Source organism: Pyxicephalus adspersus, chromosome 1, assembly GCF_032062135.1.
Source record: "Pyxicephalus adspersus chromosome 1, UCB_Pads_2.0, whole genome shotgun sequence".
Taxonomy (NCBI): Eukaryota; Metazoa; Chordata; class Amphibia; order Anura; family Pyxicephalidae; genus Pyxicephalus; species Pyxicephalus adspersus.
Window position 1 is genome coordinate 35,949,557 of NC_092858.1, and position 19,092 is coordinate 35,968,648.

The following is a 19,092-nucleotide window of genomic DNA, read 5'->3' on the forward strand; positions in this document are numbered from 1 at the left end:
ATATTTAAGATGACTCTGAGAAATCCAGTCTCCCGTTATCCTGTATTATTTTTTGTTAGTAAATGCAAACCTGGCTGCTAGGAATCAATCTTAAGAAGTTTGGATTATTTTAGTAACACAGTATAGTTGGTTCTCCCTTGTTTTCCTTAACTGTGGTATATGGTTTAACTGTGAAAACCATATATGTTCAATTAAGGCTCTATTTACAAAACAGGGAATCTGACATTCCCTCAAATATTCCCTGGTGGGAATCAGTTGCTACTATTGAAACACATGGACCTGGAAGATTTCCACAAGAGAATTTCGGTGGAAATGTCTGATTTTCTGTTTTACTAATTCATTAGAGTCCTTAGTGTTTATGTAAGTTTCCTCAAACTGCTCTTTATTGTAATATGATAACATCACCCAGCCTAAATATTCTAGGCAGAAGACAGCAATATAATTTTGTGTTCAGAAATTTATATACTTTCCCTCCCAACAAATAGTAAAATAGGACAGAATACTTGATTACAGATACTAGAACATTAGATTTACAGCATTGGACAGACATAGGTATAAATATAGGGGAAGAAACGGAGCAACTACCTAGACATAAAAGACACACAAAAGGTTTACATATGATCCTACTTATACATTATACTAAAAGAGATTACTTCTTTCTGACACCAGGAAAAGATTGGTTGATCCTCTATCAGAGGAAAGATGTTCCCAACAGGACCACCAAAAATGATACCCTAATAGACATATTAGTCGTATCCAAAGAGAGAAAAAGGAAAAACTGAAGTTCATCTATAATATTCATTCTAGGGTCAAGTATAGGGGTTCTCCTTTGGGGGGAATACGCAGCAACAAAAAGACATTTATATGATTAAAACTGCCTAGCACTGGGGATCCAGATTCCTATGGGTCAGGAGACATAACTGTGTCTAGCTGTTTCCCCATCCGGAAACAATGGATGTGGTTTGCATTAGATGGATGTCCCTTGTATAGTCTCCTCCTTTCCTCCTCTTTTGAACCGCCGTCCTCCTCCTTTGACTCCAATGTTCTGCCCCTGAGATAATGTCACATTTATTTTTTTCTTTATTATTTTCTTTATTATTTTTCTTTCGTTTACATTTACATTGAGAATCACATTGTGAAAAACTATGGAAGGGGGAACATAGGGGTAAATAAATAAAAATGAAAGAGCAAAACAACAGTTGCAACTATAAATCTAAAATAATTTTCTACATCAACATTACAAATAAGCATACAGCATAGAAGAGAATAAAGTACTGTTAAATTAAGTGGAGCGGCAGACACTTCTCTTTTAAAAATAAAAGGATCTCCCCTCGAGGTGACTTTCATTCCATATGAATTGAAAACGGGGGGGGGGGGGGTAGAACTCTCTGTGTAGATAGAACAGGGACAAATGAAAATATTCAAGTAGAGGTGAGCACTAATAGGCAAGACCCCTAGGAAAAGAAAGGGGAGCCTGGGGGAGGGGGAGAAGGAAAGGGGGGAAGAAGAAAACATTTGCCATATGCCACTCCAAGAAAAAAAGAATCATAGAAATAAACGGGAAAAAAATCAGGTAAGATAACTCTGGAAACAAGAAGACCCTTAAAAAGTATCCAGGCAGTCCAGATGGAAAGATATTGCACTATTAAGCCACACTTCAAGGGGCAGTGCATACCTCTGCAACATTTAATGTAATTCACATGCAGGTATTCAAAGTAAATTATCTCTATTTATAATTTTCATTGCAATAAAAGGAATCTCTTCTATGAACAATGTTTAGGGCAACCAGCAGTTCTTTCTTGGACTATGCCCATTGTTGGCTCAAATGGATGCCCATGTATGCACTTCTTTTATCGCTTTAAAGCTTTTAATTATTCATTGATAAAAAAAAAAGTTACTGGGAGGGCTTGAGTGTGAATTATTACTTTGTTAAATATTAGATTTTTAGTGGTCCCCTCATCACAGTCTGAGTGCTTATTCTCTTCTTTTTTTCAAATATAAAAAATATCACAGAAATCATTTTGCTACCGAAAGATTGAAATAATTCATTTACTCATAATTGAAAGAAAAAATTGAAATAAATGCAATAGGCAATAAAACTGCCCTATTTATTTACATTTCAATGGGAATCTGAGTCAAAAAAGGAAATTTTAAGTTTAAAATTGGAGAATCAGAAGCTACTAACAGATTGTAAAATGCAAAAGTTTCAGGAATTGCTCAACCAGATAGCTGTTTAAGCTGGTCATATAGCTCCCTCCAGTGTTCATATAGAAGAAAACAAGTCAACTGGAATCTTATATTTTCTTATATAAAGCATGTACTGCGAAAATATAGAAGTTGCCTTTAAAATGTTAGTTGCCTGGCTGTGATGCACTTCCCTGGAACAAACGTGCAAAACAGTTAAACACTGTATTTCTCTCTGTACAATTTTCCAAAGAAGGGAATAAGTCTTTAGGTAAAGGGTGCCATTGCTGACGAAATAAAATGTGCAAATATACATGATCCAGGGTAGTCATCATTATTCTTACCTCAGTATATGTTCAGTCTGACCTGGGACAAGCACGATTTCATCAGGTGGCTGACATATGTGCATGTTTGTTCCTAGTGTGTGACTAACCAATTAGGAAGGGATAAGAATAAGAAGAATAAGAATGTTGGCCTATGGACCTTTAAAATCAAGATAAGAATGTTCTTTAAATTACATAGTAACTCATCTCATTGAGGGATATTTAAGGTTTCAAACAGTCAGTTTGCAGCTGCTAAAAATTAAAAGCCTACTTTTGTGCTGCCCTCCTAAAGTCCTAAAAATTAGGACAGTTAACCTCCTGAGCGGTTCATTTCTGTCCGGTTTTATATGTCTAAAAGCGGTATTTTCATGAAAATTTATTTTACAGTATATTATAATAGTATTAGTATGATAAAATTCTAAACACAAAATCAAGTCAAAATAATACATTAACCACCTGAGCGTTACACTGATGTCTAGATTTCTGTACCAAAAGCGTTACAGGTTTTCATGAAATTTTTTTAAAATTGTAGACCTGTAACTTACAGAAATATGTCCGAATAGGGGTCTAGTAGATATAATGAATATAAAAAATGTTTGAAACACACAATCATGTAAAAAAAAAAAAAAATTACTTTTAATAAAATTAAAGGAAAAACACAAAAATTTATACTGTAAAATAAATTTTCATGAAAAACAATGTACTGCTTTTACAAATATAAATCCACTGTATTGCATTCAATACAGTTATTTTGTGAAGGAAATGGAGGACGCTGGCGGATCAGGCAAGTGCTTTTTTTTACAATTGTTTTCCATAAGTTTACCTAACCGGAGTCACACTCGGGGTTACTGCTCAGGAGGTTAAAGCACAACCCTGGAACACACTTCTTCTTCCAGTGATCTCTTTTCTCCCCAAAGACCCCATACTTCAAGTTTTTACGTTTCAGTGACTATGTTACATAGTGAAACAATGAATGTCACGAAGACAGAAAGTTGGGGGAATGAACCTTTGGTGCCCATACATATATATAGTAATAGAACAAAACAAAGAACATGCTCTTCCTAACGCTAATAAAAAAGCATTCAGGAAGGCATGGCTTGGACATGGCAATATTAGCACAAATGTTCTTAAAGAGTCTCCACTGCTTCCTCATTAAACTGTAGGGCACCTTCATATCCTTCTTCAGCCATGACTTGGTGGGGGAGAGAAAATACTTACTTACTGGCAGTAAGGCAATATATGTTCCCTCCTGAGCCAATATTGCTGGGTACAGGCCACAACATTATGGCTTCAGTGCCAGAGCCCCCAAGACAAAGTCCATCTTCCTACCAGGCCTTGCAAGGGAGGCACATCTGGTTGTGAAGTTTCCCAGCAGCAAAAAAGGGCTCCACCAACGTGGATCCATTGCATTTCCTCATTCTTCTTCAGGCTAAATGAAGTCAAAAGGAACATGTGTGAGTTCGGCAGACTCTTACATTTTTAATCCTGATTTGTCAGTTTGGCCTTCTTTTGGTGGCACAGCCACTCCTACTCCTGTTCTTTCATCGGTACTTCAACACATGGTTATCTTTAAAGATTCTAATTTACAAGCCTCATACAGGAACTGTTTAACAGATCTGACCTGTCGGCCTTGATAACAAGTTTGGAAGCCACTCATTAGGGAGTCAAACAGGACATATCCAAAGGTCCAGAGAAAGTTAATGGCTTGGAGGCAAAAAAAGTTTTGGTCTAACACTGACAATTTTGCAAATGTGTCATGTACCATCCTTGCCATACTGAAAGCTTAGTTTCTTTACCATCATTGTCGTCTTGCACCAGGAGTGAGAACAGACAACTTTTGTATCAGACTTTGGAATACACACACTGGTCAGTTTTCCCAATGTTTCCACACATGCAGTAGAAAAATGTATTTGTGAGCAATCATAAATACTTTCAGAATTGGATACTTAATGGAATTACCTATCTGTAACACAAGCAGAAACTAGTTTTTCTACAGAGCTCTTTCTCTAGCCATGACCCAGAGAGTGATGCCATTGTTATAAGTTGTCGCTTGCTGCATAGGATCTCTATCACTTTGCCTATGGAGTCCTTGCCATTGGCCTGAGGTTCATCTTTATTTCACTTGAGCTGGTTTGATGCTGCTTCAGGGTCACCTGTTAGGACATTTGTATTCATTTTGGTTTATTACCTTAGTGGACTCCTCATTTGGGACTTATGGAGTATTACTAATTTGTGCACAAGGGCTATACTCACATTTTAAGGTTATTTTATTCTGTACATATGGTTGACTCTTGTTTGACATATAATGCTCCTTGTCACTTCCTTGTTTGATGTTGCCTTTCCTGGGGGCAGTCTGGGTATGGCTAGCTCCTCATTGGAATGGCTTGGGTACACTTAAGGCAGAGAAACACTGCATCTTGCTAGGAGTCAGAGGTTCTGCTTTGCCTTATTCTAGCATCCAGAATATTCTGCCCACTGTGGTTACCTCCATAACCTTAGATTTAGTACTCTTCTCCATGCTTTGATATATGGATGGTATGACCCCCTTAAACCATAACCTGTGTTATCATGTAACTCTCTCACACAGTCCCCAACCTCCCCTAAGTAGGATTTCACTTGTGTCAATAGTTGTGCTGTGGAGGAATTTTTAGGGAGGCCACAGCTATTGAAATGGGTGAATGGCTACTTTAAAAGGGGAAAGGGGCTATGCACTGTTCAAGTTAGGAAGACCAGGTCATTGGCTGCTCTACAATCCTATTGTTTTTCACATACCATTCTTTTTATCCATTCTGTCCCTCTCTTTTTCTACCTCCCTCCCCACTTTTTACTAGACAACTACCCCTTTATAGGCGAAGAATAAAATTAGTATTGGAAAGAAAGCAAAAATATTCCTACAGTATTACTCAGATGAGAAAACTGCAGTCTGTTTGGGTTAGCCACATTCTAAGTGCACCGTTTTTTAATTGTTTTTTTGGCAACCGATAAGGCAAAAATTGACAATCGGACCACACAAACAGAACTAAACAGAACACCATACAAAAAGTAAGAATAAAATGAGTAAACATATTTCAAAGCATGGTAAGGACTGCAAAAAAAAACATAACCCTAGCAGAACAGAGGGGTATTTCATTTATAAAATAGTATCTAAATATCTGTTCAAAATGGGAGCCAAATACACTTTTTATTCATTAGAAATACCGGTAAACATTGACAAAAGGAAAAGAGAAAGGTAAGAGGATCAAAAGAAATTTATACAGATATAAAAAAGGACAAGGTCAAAGTGTAGGAAAGAGAAAAGGGGGGAGCAGGGAGAAGGGTCTCAACTTCCCCTCCAAGACCAGCCAACCACCACATGTCATTCCACCTCTGAGGAAGTGTAAGAATGTAAGAGTTTAGGATGCAGAGTTTAAGTTCTAGAGTGTAAGTTTGAAGAAGAGACAAAAAATCCATCAAATGTTAGAACTGAGTCAAATAAAACCAGGTATGCATGATGTTCTCTACAGTCTGATCCCTAAAAGCAATCATATCTTCAATGGTTATAATGTCATTCAGTCTTGCAACGCACTGACCAATAGTAGGTGGTGAGGAAAGTTTTCAGCAGAAGGGGATGCAAGTTTTGGCTGCATTAAGTAGGTGTCACAGTACAAATTTCTATTATCTCTTCCAGGAGATTGTCAAGTCATGCAGCAAATCAGGTTTGTCACGTATAAAGATGGTAGGAAAAGGACAAGGTGCCTCGAATGGCCTTAGGGGAAGGTCATACAGTGATGCATAATGTGTTGGCGCTATATGAATGCTGTTTATTTATAATAACAATAATACAAATGGGTCCAAATGGGTAAATGGTCTATCAAATTGTTGAGGATGGAGTAGAAAGCACAGGCAATGGGTTAATTGCAGTGTTTTCCAGGAGTCTAGATATGAGAGAAAATGATGGATCGGAGATTAGTGATATACGCATCCATTCAAGCAGTTGTGCAAATTGATGCACTCGAAACATGCCCAATTTGTAACAAGAGCGAAATAAAGGTTCTGTAAATCTGGTGTAAATTTAGGGTGCTCTAAAGTAGGTGACATGAGGGACCGGAGGATCCTTTCTATGGATCAGAATATATCTAATGAACTAAAGGATCTGCGTGGATATTGGGGTATGGCTTATTGTTTTGCTCTAATTTTTTTTCTTTATTTCACCATTTGTCTCAAAATGGGCCTGATTTATTAAAGCTCTCCAGATAAGCTGAGGTTTAGTTTTCAGCTGTGGAACCCATCAGATGCTGAACTGTATCTCCTTGTCATATGCCCGTAATAATAATATATTTAGGCTGGGCTAGTTGTCTGGCCATAAAATTTATTTCATCCCTACTTAGGTTAAGGAATGCTTACGTTAGAGTCACACATTCATTTCTATACAAACCTTTACATAATGATCACAAATATTTCAAAGTGTATCTAAGCCATTTGTGTATGTGAGATGGAGGGCTGTGAATAAAACAGACCTCCTGTTATTATGGAATGTCCAATCTAGCTTGGCAAGGCAAACTGCTGGAATATACTGCAATTTATGTAATGAGACAGCTTTTTGCACTAATTTAATGAAACACAAATGTGTATCATAGTGCACATACTTCTTATCTGTTACAATATATGAACACCTTTATCAGCTTCTTTGACATCCCACACTCTCAGTCACATAATACAACTGTAACAGACTGTATTTTTATGGGAAGGCTTTACAAAAGATTTTGGAGGATGTCTATGGAAACTACATTTATAAATATTTCTTTTAAAATTAAAATTTGCTTAGTCTAAACACCTTACCTTGTCTCAAAGCACCTGCTATTAGTATAATGTACTCTACCCCCATCTTCTGCTTGTTGCACCAAGACAAGGATGATCCTTTCTAAAGAATCCTTTCCTAGAAGATTTCTGGGGGATACAGGGCAGCTGAATTTTCACAAAAAGACTCTCTTGCATCTGGGGTGGGATTTCATTTGGATATTTTTCAGAAGGACAATGATATCACACTTGGCTATGTCAAAGATGGGGGTGAGGTAGGTATAATTCCAACTTTTTCCAATTCGGATACATGTTATACCTACTAACAGTAGTTGATAGAAGGCCAATGAAGTGACTCATTTTATTTTAGTGGATGTCCTGCTTTCAATAACTTTTCAGACTTGATACAACTCATATATTCTATTAACAGTAGTTGCCGAGAACCACACGTGAACGTTAAACATCATACCTATACATAGACAGGCTGTGTTATAATGAACGCACAATACATCTAGTAAAACCAATTGAAGGTGGTTTATTTTATATTCATGAATAAATTGGATTTGAAGAACATTGTATAAGACAAAAAGAAGGAAAATCTAACTTGGTGCTTCAGTTTCTTAGTTTATAAACATCTATAAAGCATCTAGTGTATAGGTGAGACTGGTATATTGATGTATTGTGTGTTTGTGCCGAAGTGTTGTGACTTCTGAAGGTAACCCTACAGGCCTGTCCCAATACTGAGACTTTCCTTTGGGTAGAGATATAACAGAACTGATTCTAGAAGATCTACTGTGATACAAATAGAAAACTCCTAGGGGTATTTTTTTAAAGCAGTGAATTAGACATTCACCTAACATGCTCCGTAGGTATATTTTCCAGGTGCACATTTTGTAAATGACAGTGATTGATTCATCACTAGTGTTAGGTCTCATTTACTGATTTAAAATATACCCCTTTGAGTGCCAATTATTTATTGTTGAGTGTGTTTCCTACAGAATAGAAATCAATGTCATCATGACGTTAGGCCTAGCACCTTTCATATTTCACGTTTGTAAGAGAAAACAGAGTCAAACAGACAGAGGTAAAATTTCAAACAATGCTGGGTTTTCTTTGCTTCTAGTGGGGCTTCCAATTTATTGCTCTAGACTCAGTGCAGACATTAGCCTCCCAAGCAGCAGAGATGTGACATAGAACAAATATTTCCAAAGAAAGGCGCTCTGAATCCTTTTATGTGCCTGGTTCCACCTGCATTAATTGACGTCCTTTCCTGACTCCAGGTACATATGAAGTAGAACTGAAAAACAAAACCTAGTTTTAGCACATTCCTTTTATCAAAACATAATATACACTAGAATAACATTATGGTCTGGTGCCCTTTTTTCCGCAAGTGTATATAAAACATTTTTTTTTTGTTTTGGATAGAGTGGAGTATTAACATGTACTGTCGAGCTTTTATTGTTATAAATACAAATTGAGTCCCCCATATTCATACCACCTGCCTATTAACTATAATATAACAATGGTACCACAAAAGATGAGACTTTTAAAATGTGTAATATCTAAAAATTATTATTGCTTTAATGCACACATGTCCAAAGTCCAGCCCAGGTGCCAACTGTGGCCCGTGTTGATTTACATTTTTTTTCATAAAATCAATATTATGTAGCCCACCAGCACTGTTGACCACAGTATAAAATACACACGTACAAAAAAAACTATTTTATATTTTATTAGAGTTGATCAACCGCCTTGCAATTATTGGCCCGCTACTCAGAAACCATATTCGGCAGGATGGGAGTCCCCATGTATGCACAGGAAATCCCCTACATTAATAAAGTAGGAGTGTGCTGACCACGCTTACTCTGATCCGAAGAATGTGCTCTGCATGGCGACCGCACTGACACCGGGCTCCGTGCACAGGGAATCCCTAACGTCTCCCTGGTGGGCGTGTGCTGTGTGGACCCATGCAGACCACGCCCACACTAACCCGGAGTACGTGCTGAATGATTGGCCTCCGCACATTTTCACCACACCAAATCTGGCCCTCTTTGCAAAAAGTTTGGACACCCCTGCTTTAATGAAAAATAGCAATAAAACATACCAACATGACATATAATATAAAACATTGTGACCATCGCATAACACTCATATATCTTAATAGGTATTGTGTTCAGCTACGATTTTCACGCATACTCATGCCTCATCAGGAGAAACACCAAGTGTTGTTTATCATGTATTAATCATTATTTATCTGTGGTCATAATCATGTAGAAACCTCAGAACCTCAACAAAAGAGTTAATTATAGATTTTTTATTGTTGTTTGATTCTCTTTTGGCAAGAGTATCCCTCTCTATAGGTCCAAGATACCTCTATAAACACATAAGGTAAGGGAACCAACATTTTAAAACTGCTCAGTGATTTCAAATCCAATGTTTCTAATTTTTAGAGACTCTTTAATTACTGGCAAGGTACCAATGGATTGGGGTAAGGCCAATGTGGTTCCTATCTTCAAAAAAGGAGCAAAGTCATTACCAAGTAACTACAGACCAGTTAGTTTAACGTCCATGGTTGGAAAGGTCCTAGAGAGTTTGATAAAGAACTACATAGAGGAGTTTCTGCTAGAAAAAATATAATAAGTAATAGTCAGCATGGCTTCAAGAAAGGCTGAAGTCGTCAAGCAAATGTACTCTTTTTACGAGGAAGTAAGTAAACAGGTAGACAGTGGAGTAGCAGTTGATATAGTGTACTTGGACTTTGCTAAAGCATTTGACACTATACCCCACAGACGGTTAATATGCAAGTTAGGGTCAATAGGTAATGAGGGGGATATGATTACCCTGTATAAATATATAAATGGTCAATATATTTTTGTTGACTTCAATTTTTTAGCTTATTTACACTAAAATAGGTATGCTGATTCTAAAAGTGCAGTTAGTGTTCTTCTATCATCTATCATCTTTTTTTCTCCACTGCTTATAATAATGCGATTACTGTAGCGTGGATTTATATATGCTATTCATTTACATGCAGGACAATGTGGTCAGAGGCTGTGCGCTGCTCTACGTAGTGAATAAGCAAAATTTATTTTGTTACTTACACATGTATTTCCTTTCTTTCAGGTCATGTCTGGCTCTGCTGTTTCTCATCGTAAGTTTCTAAACAACTCTGATTCATTTTGTTATATCTGTGGTAGTTTCACCATTCTCAGTCAAAGGGCGAACATCAGCACATTTGTAGAGCAAGCCTACTAGGCATTCAATGTTAAACTTGGTGATCAAGATAAGTCTAGGGACCCTCATAAGGTGTATAGTGAAAACTTCAGCATATAACAAGAAAAATAAATGTAACATAGAGTATCCTAGTCTACCATCGGCTTTACGCCCAGTGGCTCATTCAGATAAAACCCCAGTGCCAGTTTTCGTTACTCTACCCTCTCTTGAAGAACATGATTAAGGTGATGAACTAAGTGACAACAATGATGAAGAGTTTGAAATTGAAGAGGACTCTGTTCGTAAGGGATCTGATAAGCATGAGTTGAGTGATTTGGCACATGATTTGGGACTATCGAAGAAGGCTTCAGAACTCCCAGCATCAAGACTGCGTGAGAAAAACTTACTTGAAAAAGGAACTAAGGTATCGTATTTTTGAACCAGAGAAATTGCATTTCTGCAGTACTTTAGAACTGACAGTGGCTTTGTGTATTGCCATAACATACCTGGTTTAACGGAGGAATTGGGAATTCCAATCTATAACTCAACTGAATGGCAACTATTCATCGATAGCTCAAAGTGGAGCTTAAAGTGTGTCTTCCCTCACAATGGCAATATATTTGGGTCAGTCCCAATTGGCCATTCAGTGTCTCTTTGTGAAGAATATGCAGACATAAAGAGATTCATTGGCGTTGGGTGGAAAGGAATTGGCCTCCGAGATCTGCCCTAAAACATTCTACATGAGCCACTTGTTGATGGAAAGAATATTATATTCCCGCCTCTGCGCATGAAACTGGGTCTGATGAAGCAGTTCATTAAAGCTTTGCCAACTATAGGAGACTTTTTCAAGTACCTCATTTTGGCATTTCCTAGCCTGTCATTTGAAAAAATAAAGGCCGGTGTGTTTAATGGTCCACAGATTCCGCAGCTCATCAAAATATAAACATTTCATCAGGACAATGTCAGAAGTCAAAAAGAATTGGTTATCATTCAAAGCCAATGGTAAGGACTTTCTTGGAAACACACAAGCAAATAATACCAGAAATTGTCCAGAAACTCTTGGAGAGATACAAAATGCTTGGTTGCAATATGAGCATCAAGGTGCATTTTCTGCATAGCATCCGACGGAATTGTCCTAACACTGAACATTCCAGGAAAAGCTATAAGCGTAAATGTTTACCTTCACCTCTTACCTGATTAATGTTTTACTGTAAAAAATGTTGGAGTAACAATAAATCCTTTGTATGAACAAAAGAAATTTAAATAAAAAGTACATTCATGTTATTATTTCATTTATTTTTCATTGTATGTAAAATTTGTATGTTTTTTGACAAAAATAGAGGGTACCCTGTATCATAAAAACAGGATGGGATAGCAAAAAACTGAAGTCATTTCTTTATTCACCACCCAAAAATTTGTAAAAAAACAAGTAAAAGATCTAACTAAAAAAAATGTGTTTCCCAGTGTAATTATTCTTTAATGAATACTTAACTTGGTGTTGTTTATATCTTAACATTAAACAGATTTATGATAACATGTATGAGAAAACACTCACTAAATTTTTTTTATCTCCGTGTATTTTTTGGACCTATTTGTCTTCTACGAAGGTTATATGTCCGAGGTGTTTTTTCTCTCTTGTCTCCTTGATGTCTGTACTTGTTTGCCTTGCAGATAATTCTAAAAAACAAAATTATTTCAGATATCTGAATAATCATACAACATTTTATTATATATCTAGTAGTTGTTAGACCTATCCAACTGGACTTGTTTTTGCAATGTTTAGGACACAGTGCAGCCTGACCAAGCACTTCTTTATCTAAAATGAGGGCAAGATTTACTTTAGTATATAAATCCACACAGGCAAGACAGACACCTGAATTCAATCATAACTGAATGTGATAAGGCAAAAACAAAGGACCATCAATTCACTATGTAATAGATTATTTCTGTATGTAGCTAAACGGCCTGATTTATTAAACCTCTTCAAGGCTGGAGAGAATACACTTTCATCAGTGAAGCTGGGTGATCCTGAAAACCTGGAACTGATCTGGTTCAGGATTAAAAACATTTGCTAACTAATAGAAATCTATTCCAGGTTTGCTGGATCACTCAGCTTCACTGATGAAAGTGTATCCTCTCCAGCCTTGGAGAACTTTAATAAATCAGGCCCAAAGTGTCAGAAAAATGATCCTTGTTTCTTTCAAGACCAACAGTACATTGACATAGAAGCTTCTGTAATTACCTTAATATTCAAAACAAGCAAAGTAACTTAGAAGATGCAGTTCATAAAGAATTGCAGTGACCTGTACGTAAGTAACAAGTAAGTTAGGTCAGTACAGGTGCACATTTTGGACAAAGAGGACAGTGGTTTTCACAAGGTGTAAAAGAGGTAATCTATGTCGCCAACTGGTGGTCCGCGAGAAAACTTTGGTGGTCTGCAGCTCTGGCCAGTGCCCCCCCGAGCGGGGCCAGAGCCGTGGACCTCGTCTCCTGTACAAATCCCACTCCCCCATTGCAGGCTCAGATTTGCGATGGGAGAGTGGGCGGGGTTATTTCATGATGATGTCACTACGGGGGAGGTTTCTCCACCTTTGATTAACACCTGGCTCCCCATGCATGCGCGGTCAGGAGTCCGTAATTTTAGTGGCCCGTGGGACTGAAAAGGTTGGTGACCACTGATCCACATGAAACTGGAACAACCATTCTTGAAAAGGTGCAGAGGCCCTATCTAATGTTATTTTATCTTCTCTGCCTTAGTGATTTGACAACAGTTTACACCTCTAGTAAGCTGGAAATCGAAGGACTAACACCTATGCAGACTTCCTGACACCAAGAATTATTATGCAACCAGGAAAGTTTGGTTCAACTTCACCTTCATTTTGCTTGTTTTTCACAAGTCATTCTGAACTCATTGAAATCTGGAGCAAACAAGCATCTAGCATCTAAACACAGGCTTCCTTTTCAGTTTGCTGTTTATAGTTTATACTGAAAAAACACTTTTTTTTACTTATCTACCCTTTTATATAAAGTATAAAAAAGGGGTGATCAGTCCGCTTTAACTATTATAATGAAAGAAATGAAACTACTATCCTTTAATACTTACAATACATATACATCTTCCCATGACATTTTCTGGCATTTGAAAGCCAGTTATGACTTAAAGTTTGCAGAGAAAAGATCATTTTACCTTCTGAAGAGTCTAGCTGACTATCCTGCTGCCTCCCCAGCGAGTTATTCTCCTGTTGTCCATCCTGCATAAAACATCGACATGAGCTCATCTGCTGAGACGCTTGAATGGGAGCTGTGTTACCATGGCAACAACACCCCAAATTGGGCCTGATATCCACACTGTTCTGGCGCTGTGGGGTACTTTCATCTTCCGAGCCTTGTTTACACAGGTGATGCTCTGCTAATAGCTGCAGTTCTGTAAGAAACAGAAACAGTCAATCAAAAGATATCAAAAGGTATAAAAATGTCATGTATGATCACGGGGAAACAATGTATGTAGGTGACCGGTAATGATTCATTTATTAAATGTCCAGAAGATGTCAGTATATTCAAAGATGTGTCGCTATGGAGATGATTGTTAATTATTTAGGAATATAGTTGACCTAGATGTTAAATGATTCTTTGCCTTCTGCAAGAATGTCAAAGCCTCATATTCTCAAGCACAAAGGCATACAACCATAGGCATGCACACTGGGAGCTAAAGTACAATTTTAATTTATGCTGCATTTAAATTGTAGAATTGCCAGGGCATCAGGATTATATACAGCTGGTTGTCTGTCTGGTGCCCCATCGAAAGAGCCTATGTGGAGAAATAGTAGGCTGTTATCTATAGCATAAACCACACAAACATTGCTGATTATGGCTACTAATGTTCAGGAAATGATAAAGGATGTCTTCTTTGGTTCATATTTCATTTATATTTTTCTTTAGGTATTTACAACCTTGTACGGGATTTGACTAAAACGCATTTCTGAAACTACTAACAAACTTGATACTGTAATTTACTATTTATGTTGGCTGTCTACCCCAATTGCTGGGTCTGATGGTGTACACTTGCCCCCACTACGGAGAAGCCTTGCACCAAATTTGTTATGAGAAACTATAATCATTCCACATCACATAGAGCTCCAAGGTTTTAAGACTTCCCAGTTACTGATACTCCTCTGAGGATCTCACCTGCGAAATGCATTGGGATCACATGTATTGTCTAAAAATAATGCTGTATTGAACCTTGGATAACTATATGGTTATTTTGTTTTTGTTGACCTGTTACAGAAAAATATTTGTCATTTTATTGTATGATATTGAATTGAAACTGGTTTTTATTGTATACAAAACACACAAAAATCTCTTTCTTTCTGCCTTACTGTTAGTGTGTGGGCTTTTGCCCCATCTTTCTCTTGTTATATTTTTCTTTATGCTGGGTTTACATGTGTGTGTGGCTGTGATAACATGGCTGCCTGGATTGGTATGAGGTGGGGGTCAGACGGCAGCTCATTAATTTTTACGGCAAGGCAGCCCAAGAACAAAAAACATTTGTACCATATAGCACATTGGATCTGATTTATTAAAGCTCTCCGAGACTAGAGAAAATAGAATATCATGGGAAAACTTGAGTGATCCGGCAAACCTGAAATGGGTTTCTTAAACAATCATTGGCTATTAGTTTGCAAACATTTTCAGTCCTGTACCAGATCCATTCCAAGTATACTTCAAATTTTGCTCATAATTGCAAAATCCTGGGTGCCTGCATCTTCTTTAAATATATACCTAGAGCTTTATGAAGGTTATTTAAAAGTATCTTGAGAAGAGAAAATAAGATTCTTTTGTTACAGAGTTACTAATGATTTACAAAACCATTTTAGTTTGTTTTAACACATTTTTGGAATACTGGGATGCATAGTTCAGCTTTGACGTGTCACCTTTTAAAAATTTACATGCCAAAATGTTAAAAAGTTTTCATTGCTGGCATATTACAAAAGAATATAAAAATACAGAGGGCAGAGCTGTACAAAATGTTCTGTTTTCCTAAAAGGTAGCAGTGTCAGCAACAGCATTGGGAATGGTGACCTTTCCTGTTCTTGTGCCCCCATTTGTGGTGAACACAGAGGTATCTCATTAAGGCCATGTTTGTAAAATGTGTTTTCTTTGCTATGGGACTGACACAAAACAGATGAAGACTAAAGACAGTCATAAAAATTGTGAATTCAATACAATTTACTTTTCTTTTTTCCAGAGTTTTATGTCATGGCAATGAAAGCTTGGTAGAAGACGAATTCTAAATGTGTGTTAGGAGGTAAGGCCCAATAGTAACAGCTTGCCAATATATTAAGGATCTGCTTGGAGAATTGACAAGTTTGTGAATGTTGTATAGTTAGGATTTTACCTCTCTAGTCCATTTACACAAGTAATGGGCATAGGGAAAAGTAACACATAGAGGCCTATTCATAAAGGGGAAAAACAAGTTATTTAGGAGAAAATGGCAATATTTATACCAAAATCCCTCCACTTTTCAGTTTGCACATTTCAAAAGTTGTAATCAACTGACAAAAGTTATAGTTTTTGGCAATATTGCTATATTTAGAAAATTGCCATCACTCATTTATAAAGTGGCATTCAGATTGCCACTTTGTAGTTTGCCAGAAAGCATTCACAGCATTTAAAATGGAGACATAGACCACAATGGAGATCAGTGGTGTTTGTTTCGAACACCCTTATCACCACTTTAGATGGATTGCCCCTGATTACCGATGATTATTTATTGAGCTTCTGATCACCAACAAAAAAAATGATGATTACTCTTTTTAAATCTGGCTTAATGAAAGAGGCAATTGGAAAAAAAAGAGGAGTACAAAGAAGTGGTGAACTATTATCTCATCGCTTCTGCATAGAATTTATCTATCTAATCCATTAGCAAGTTTTTGTGATATATAAGAAGACCAAAGCACCATGAGGACAACCGCAAACATGAAGGAAATATGAATAGCAGACTTCAGATAGATTTCTGGTATAGTTTTAACCCTGGTAATAAAGTGGAATGATTACAGAAAGGAACAGACAACTTCTGCAATAATGTGTCTTACCTGCCTAAACACTCCGAGTTTCTGAAGTCAAAGCTGAGGTGCACATGCCAGGGAAAATCTGGTGCCATAGCACCAGATATCTTACCTACTCCGTGGTCTGTACTATATAATATGTGCCAAGGAAACCCAGCAATCTCTGCTTCCCTTGCATAGTTCAGGATGAATGGCTCCTGCTCAGGCCAATCAAGATGGACAATGATCATCCGGAAGAGGAAGAAGATGGTGGCACCCTGCACTGGAACATGGATAGGCAAGTGGCACGGATTTAGTTCCACTTTAAACAATGTAATGGTATGCTGCACAAATCATGCAGTAATCATGTTCCCAGGGGTGTAGTGGGGCAGGCATGGGTAGGAACGCCGTGCCCTCACTTTTTGGGGGGAATATGCACGCGTGCCCACTCTTATTTTGCAAAGAAATACTTTGGTGGTCCATGGCTCTGGCTGGTCCACTCCCCGCGGGGTCAGGGAATAGACCCCACTGGGGTGGGCGCACTTGCCAGGGTCGGGGACCATGTCTCCCGTATGGCATTGCAGGCTAGGGTTGGCGGGCGAGTTGTCTCTCTGAACACAGCCCCCCCACTCTCCCATCACAGGCTCAGAGCGGGGACTGGTATCATGACGTCACTCTGGGGGAAGTTTCTTTTGAGTGACACATAGGCAGGGGTGTAGTGGGGCGGGCATGTCATGGATAGTACCGTTCCCCCTCTTCTTTTTATGACTACACCCCTGCATGTTCCTGATCTTGACCAATCACAATCTGGTTATCTTTTTCTAATATGTAGTAAACAACACAAACTCCATTATTTTTGATGAACTGATATTTAAAATGCATTCTCTTTAAATCATATTGCACACTCATGCATGTTTCTTGTTGAGTGCAATCCATTTCATTAGTCCATAAAGCCCAACTCTAGACTAAGCTTTTATTTTGGAGTGCAGAAAGGGTTAGTTAAGTTTTCAGGATTTAATGTTACAATCAAGCAACAGCAAGCAAGGGTATGACAGCAATGTTTTAATTGTGGTCTATAACCACCCTGGTGACTTCATTATCTAAAAAATTATTTGGCTGGAAGTGGAGTTGGGTTTTAATGATTTGTTCATGTTGATGGTTGCTTTTTGGTTCAGTTACAACTTACTAGATGCCCTATTTCCACCAATAGATGCCCAGTCTACAGGATATGGGATTTTGTGGGCTTTAGCAAAATCGTAAAAAATGCATAAAAACTGGCAAGCAGGCATTTGAAAGGTGCTACTATTCAAGTCTATTGATGTGGTTGAAGCCTACCACCCCTGCATCAGCTCAGCACCACTCAAAAATTATTATTAATTGTAATATAGCTGTACTGCCTGCTCAATGGGCAACTTTTACATTGTTCTCATTCATATAGCATAGTGGTTCCTTCACATCCTCACAGTATTTAAATGTGCGTACATAGATTTCAAACAGGCATTTCAAGATTAATCTTAATAGAACCATTAAGAAAGTTATTAGTACCATAATTTGATTAGTACCATGATTTGTCAAAAAAATGAAAAGAATTCAAAGAACAGTTTACCAGATATTGAACTAAAGCTACAACACTCAAGGTCATTATTTTATGGAAATAGCCAGCAAACAAGCATGTACTGCTGTAAATAATCAGAAATGCAGAGTGAAATGTATTTATTGATTCTATAGTATATTAATTAACATCTACCAATCTACACTATTTTATGGCTGCCAATAGTCGGTGATTATCTTAACTAATAAACCTTTTTAGTCGTAAAGGGCAGTAACTAATATTCCAGTTATAGGTAGATGCTGGGTACTGTGAACCTCTCTGTAAAATCTGTGCAGTTTGGCAGTGAAAGTCCATAGCTCCACAGACCTTATGTGGGCATTGATAGGGACATATACTGCTGGACTCTATATTCTTCTGTTTTGAGAAAGGAGCAGCTATAGGTGTGTTACTACTACAGTCTCTATGATATGGAAAGGGTAGTGTGGGGAATTCAATTATTAGGATTGAGTTGGCGAAGTCAATGGGTAATTTGGTCTACAAAAGTCAGCTTTAAACTGATCATTCTTTTTTTACTGAATGGGCTATTTCATAATTACCACTGTTAGCAAGTTGTTGACACTTCTAAACTTACAGATATTGAAACATTTGCCGAGGAATGATGTCTAAGGGCCAATTTAGGCTTGTGGATGGCCGCAGCATTTGCTCCCACTCAACTGAATAGGAACTGTTCGAAACCATTTTGTGCACAGGTTTGCACGTGGCTGTGGTTGCAGTGAATTGCAACACAGTTCTTGAAACTGAGAAGTTACTTGTCATTTTCCTCCTCAGAACCGCATTGTCAAATGCTGAAGTCGGCAGCATAGTAGTTAAAGAGGGGTGGCTAGGAACAGAAAACATTATTTCTGATTATTATTTCATGACTGATGCAAAAAAAAATAAAAAAATTCTAGGACATGGGAACATGTGACATTTGCAGTGCTTGAGCACTATATCATGAGGG

At 37.6% G+C, this 19,092-nt stretch overlaps 1 protein-coding gene across 1 annotated transcript in view; it reads right to left on the reverse strand.

The window, feature by feature from the left end:
* Window positions 1-7,798: 7,798 nt before the first annotated feature.
* PPP1R1A (protein phosphatase 1 regulatory inhibitor subunit 1A) overlaps window positions 7,799-19,092 on the reverse strand; it is an 89,068-nt gene continuing 77,774 nt past the window's right edge. Inside the window, exons 5-7 of the mRNA XM_072406479.1 lie at window positions 13,684-13,920; window positions 12,052-12,173; window positions 7,799-8,580 (exon numbers count right to left, since the gene is read on the reverse strand). Coding sequence (XP_072262580.1) covers window positions 12,085-12,173; window positions 13,684-13,920 — 326 coding nt within the window. The 3' untranslated portion in view covers window positions 7,799-8,580; window positions 12,052-12,084. The remainder of the gene's footprint in view (window positions 8,581-12,051; window positions 12,174-13,683; window positions 13,921-19,092) is intronic.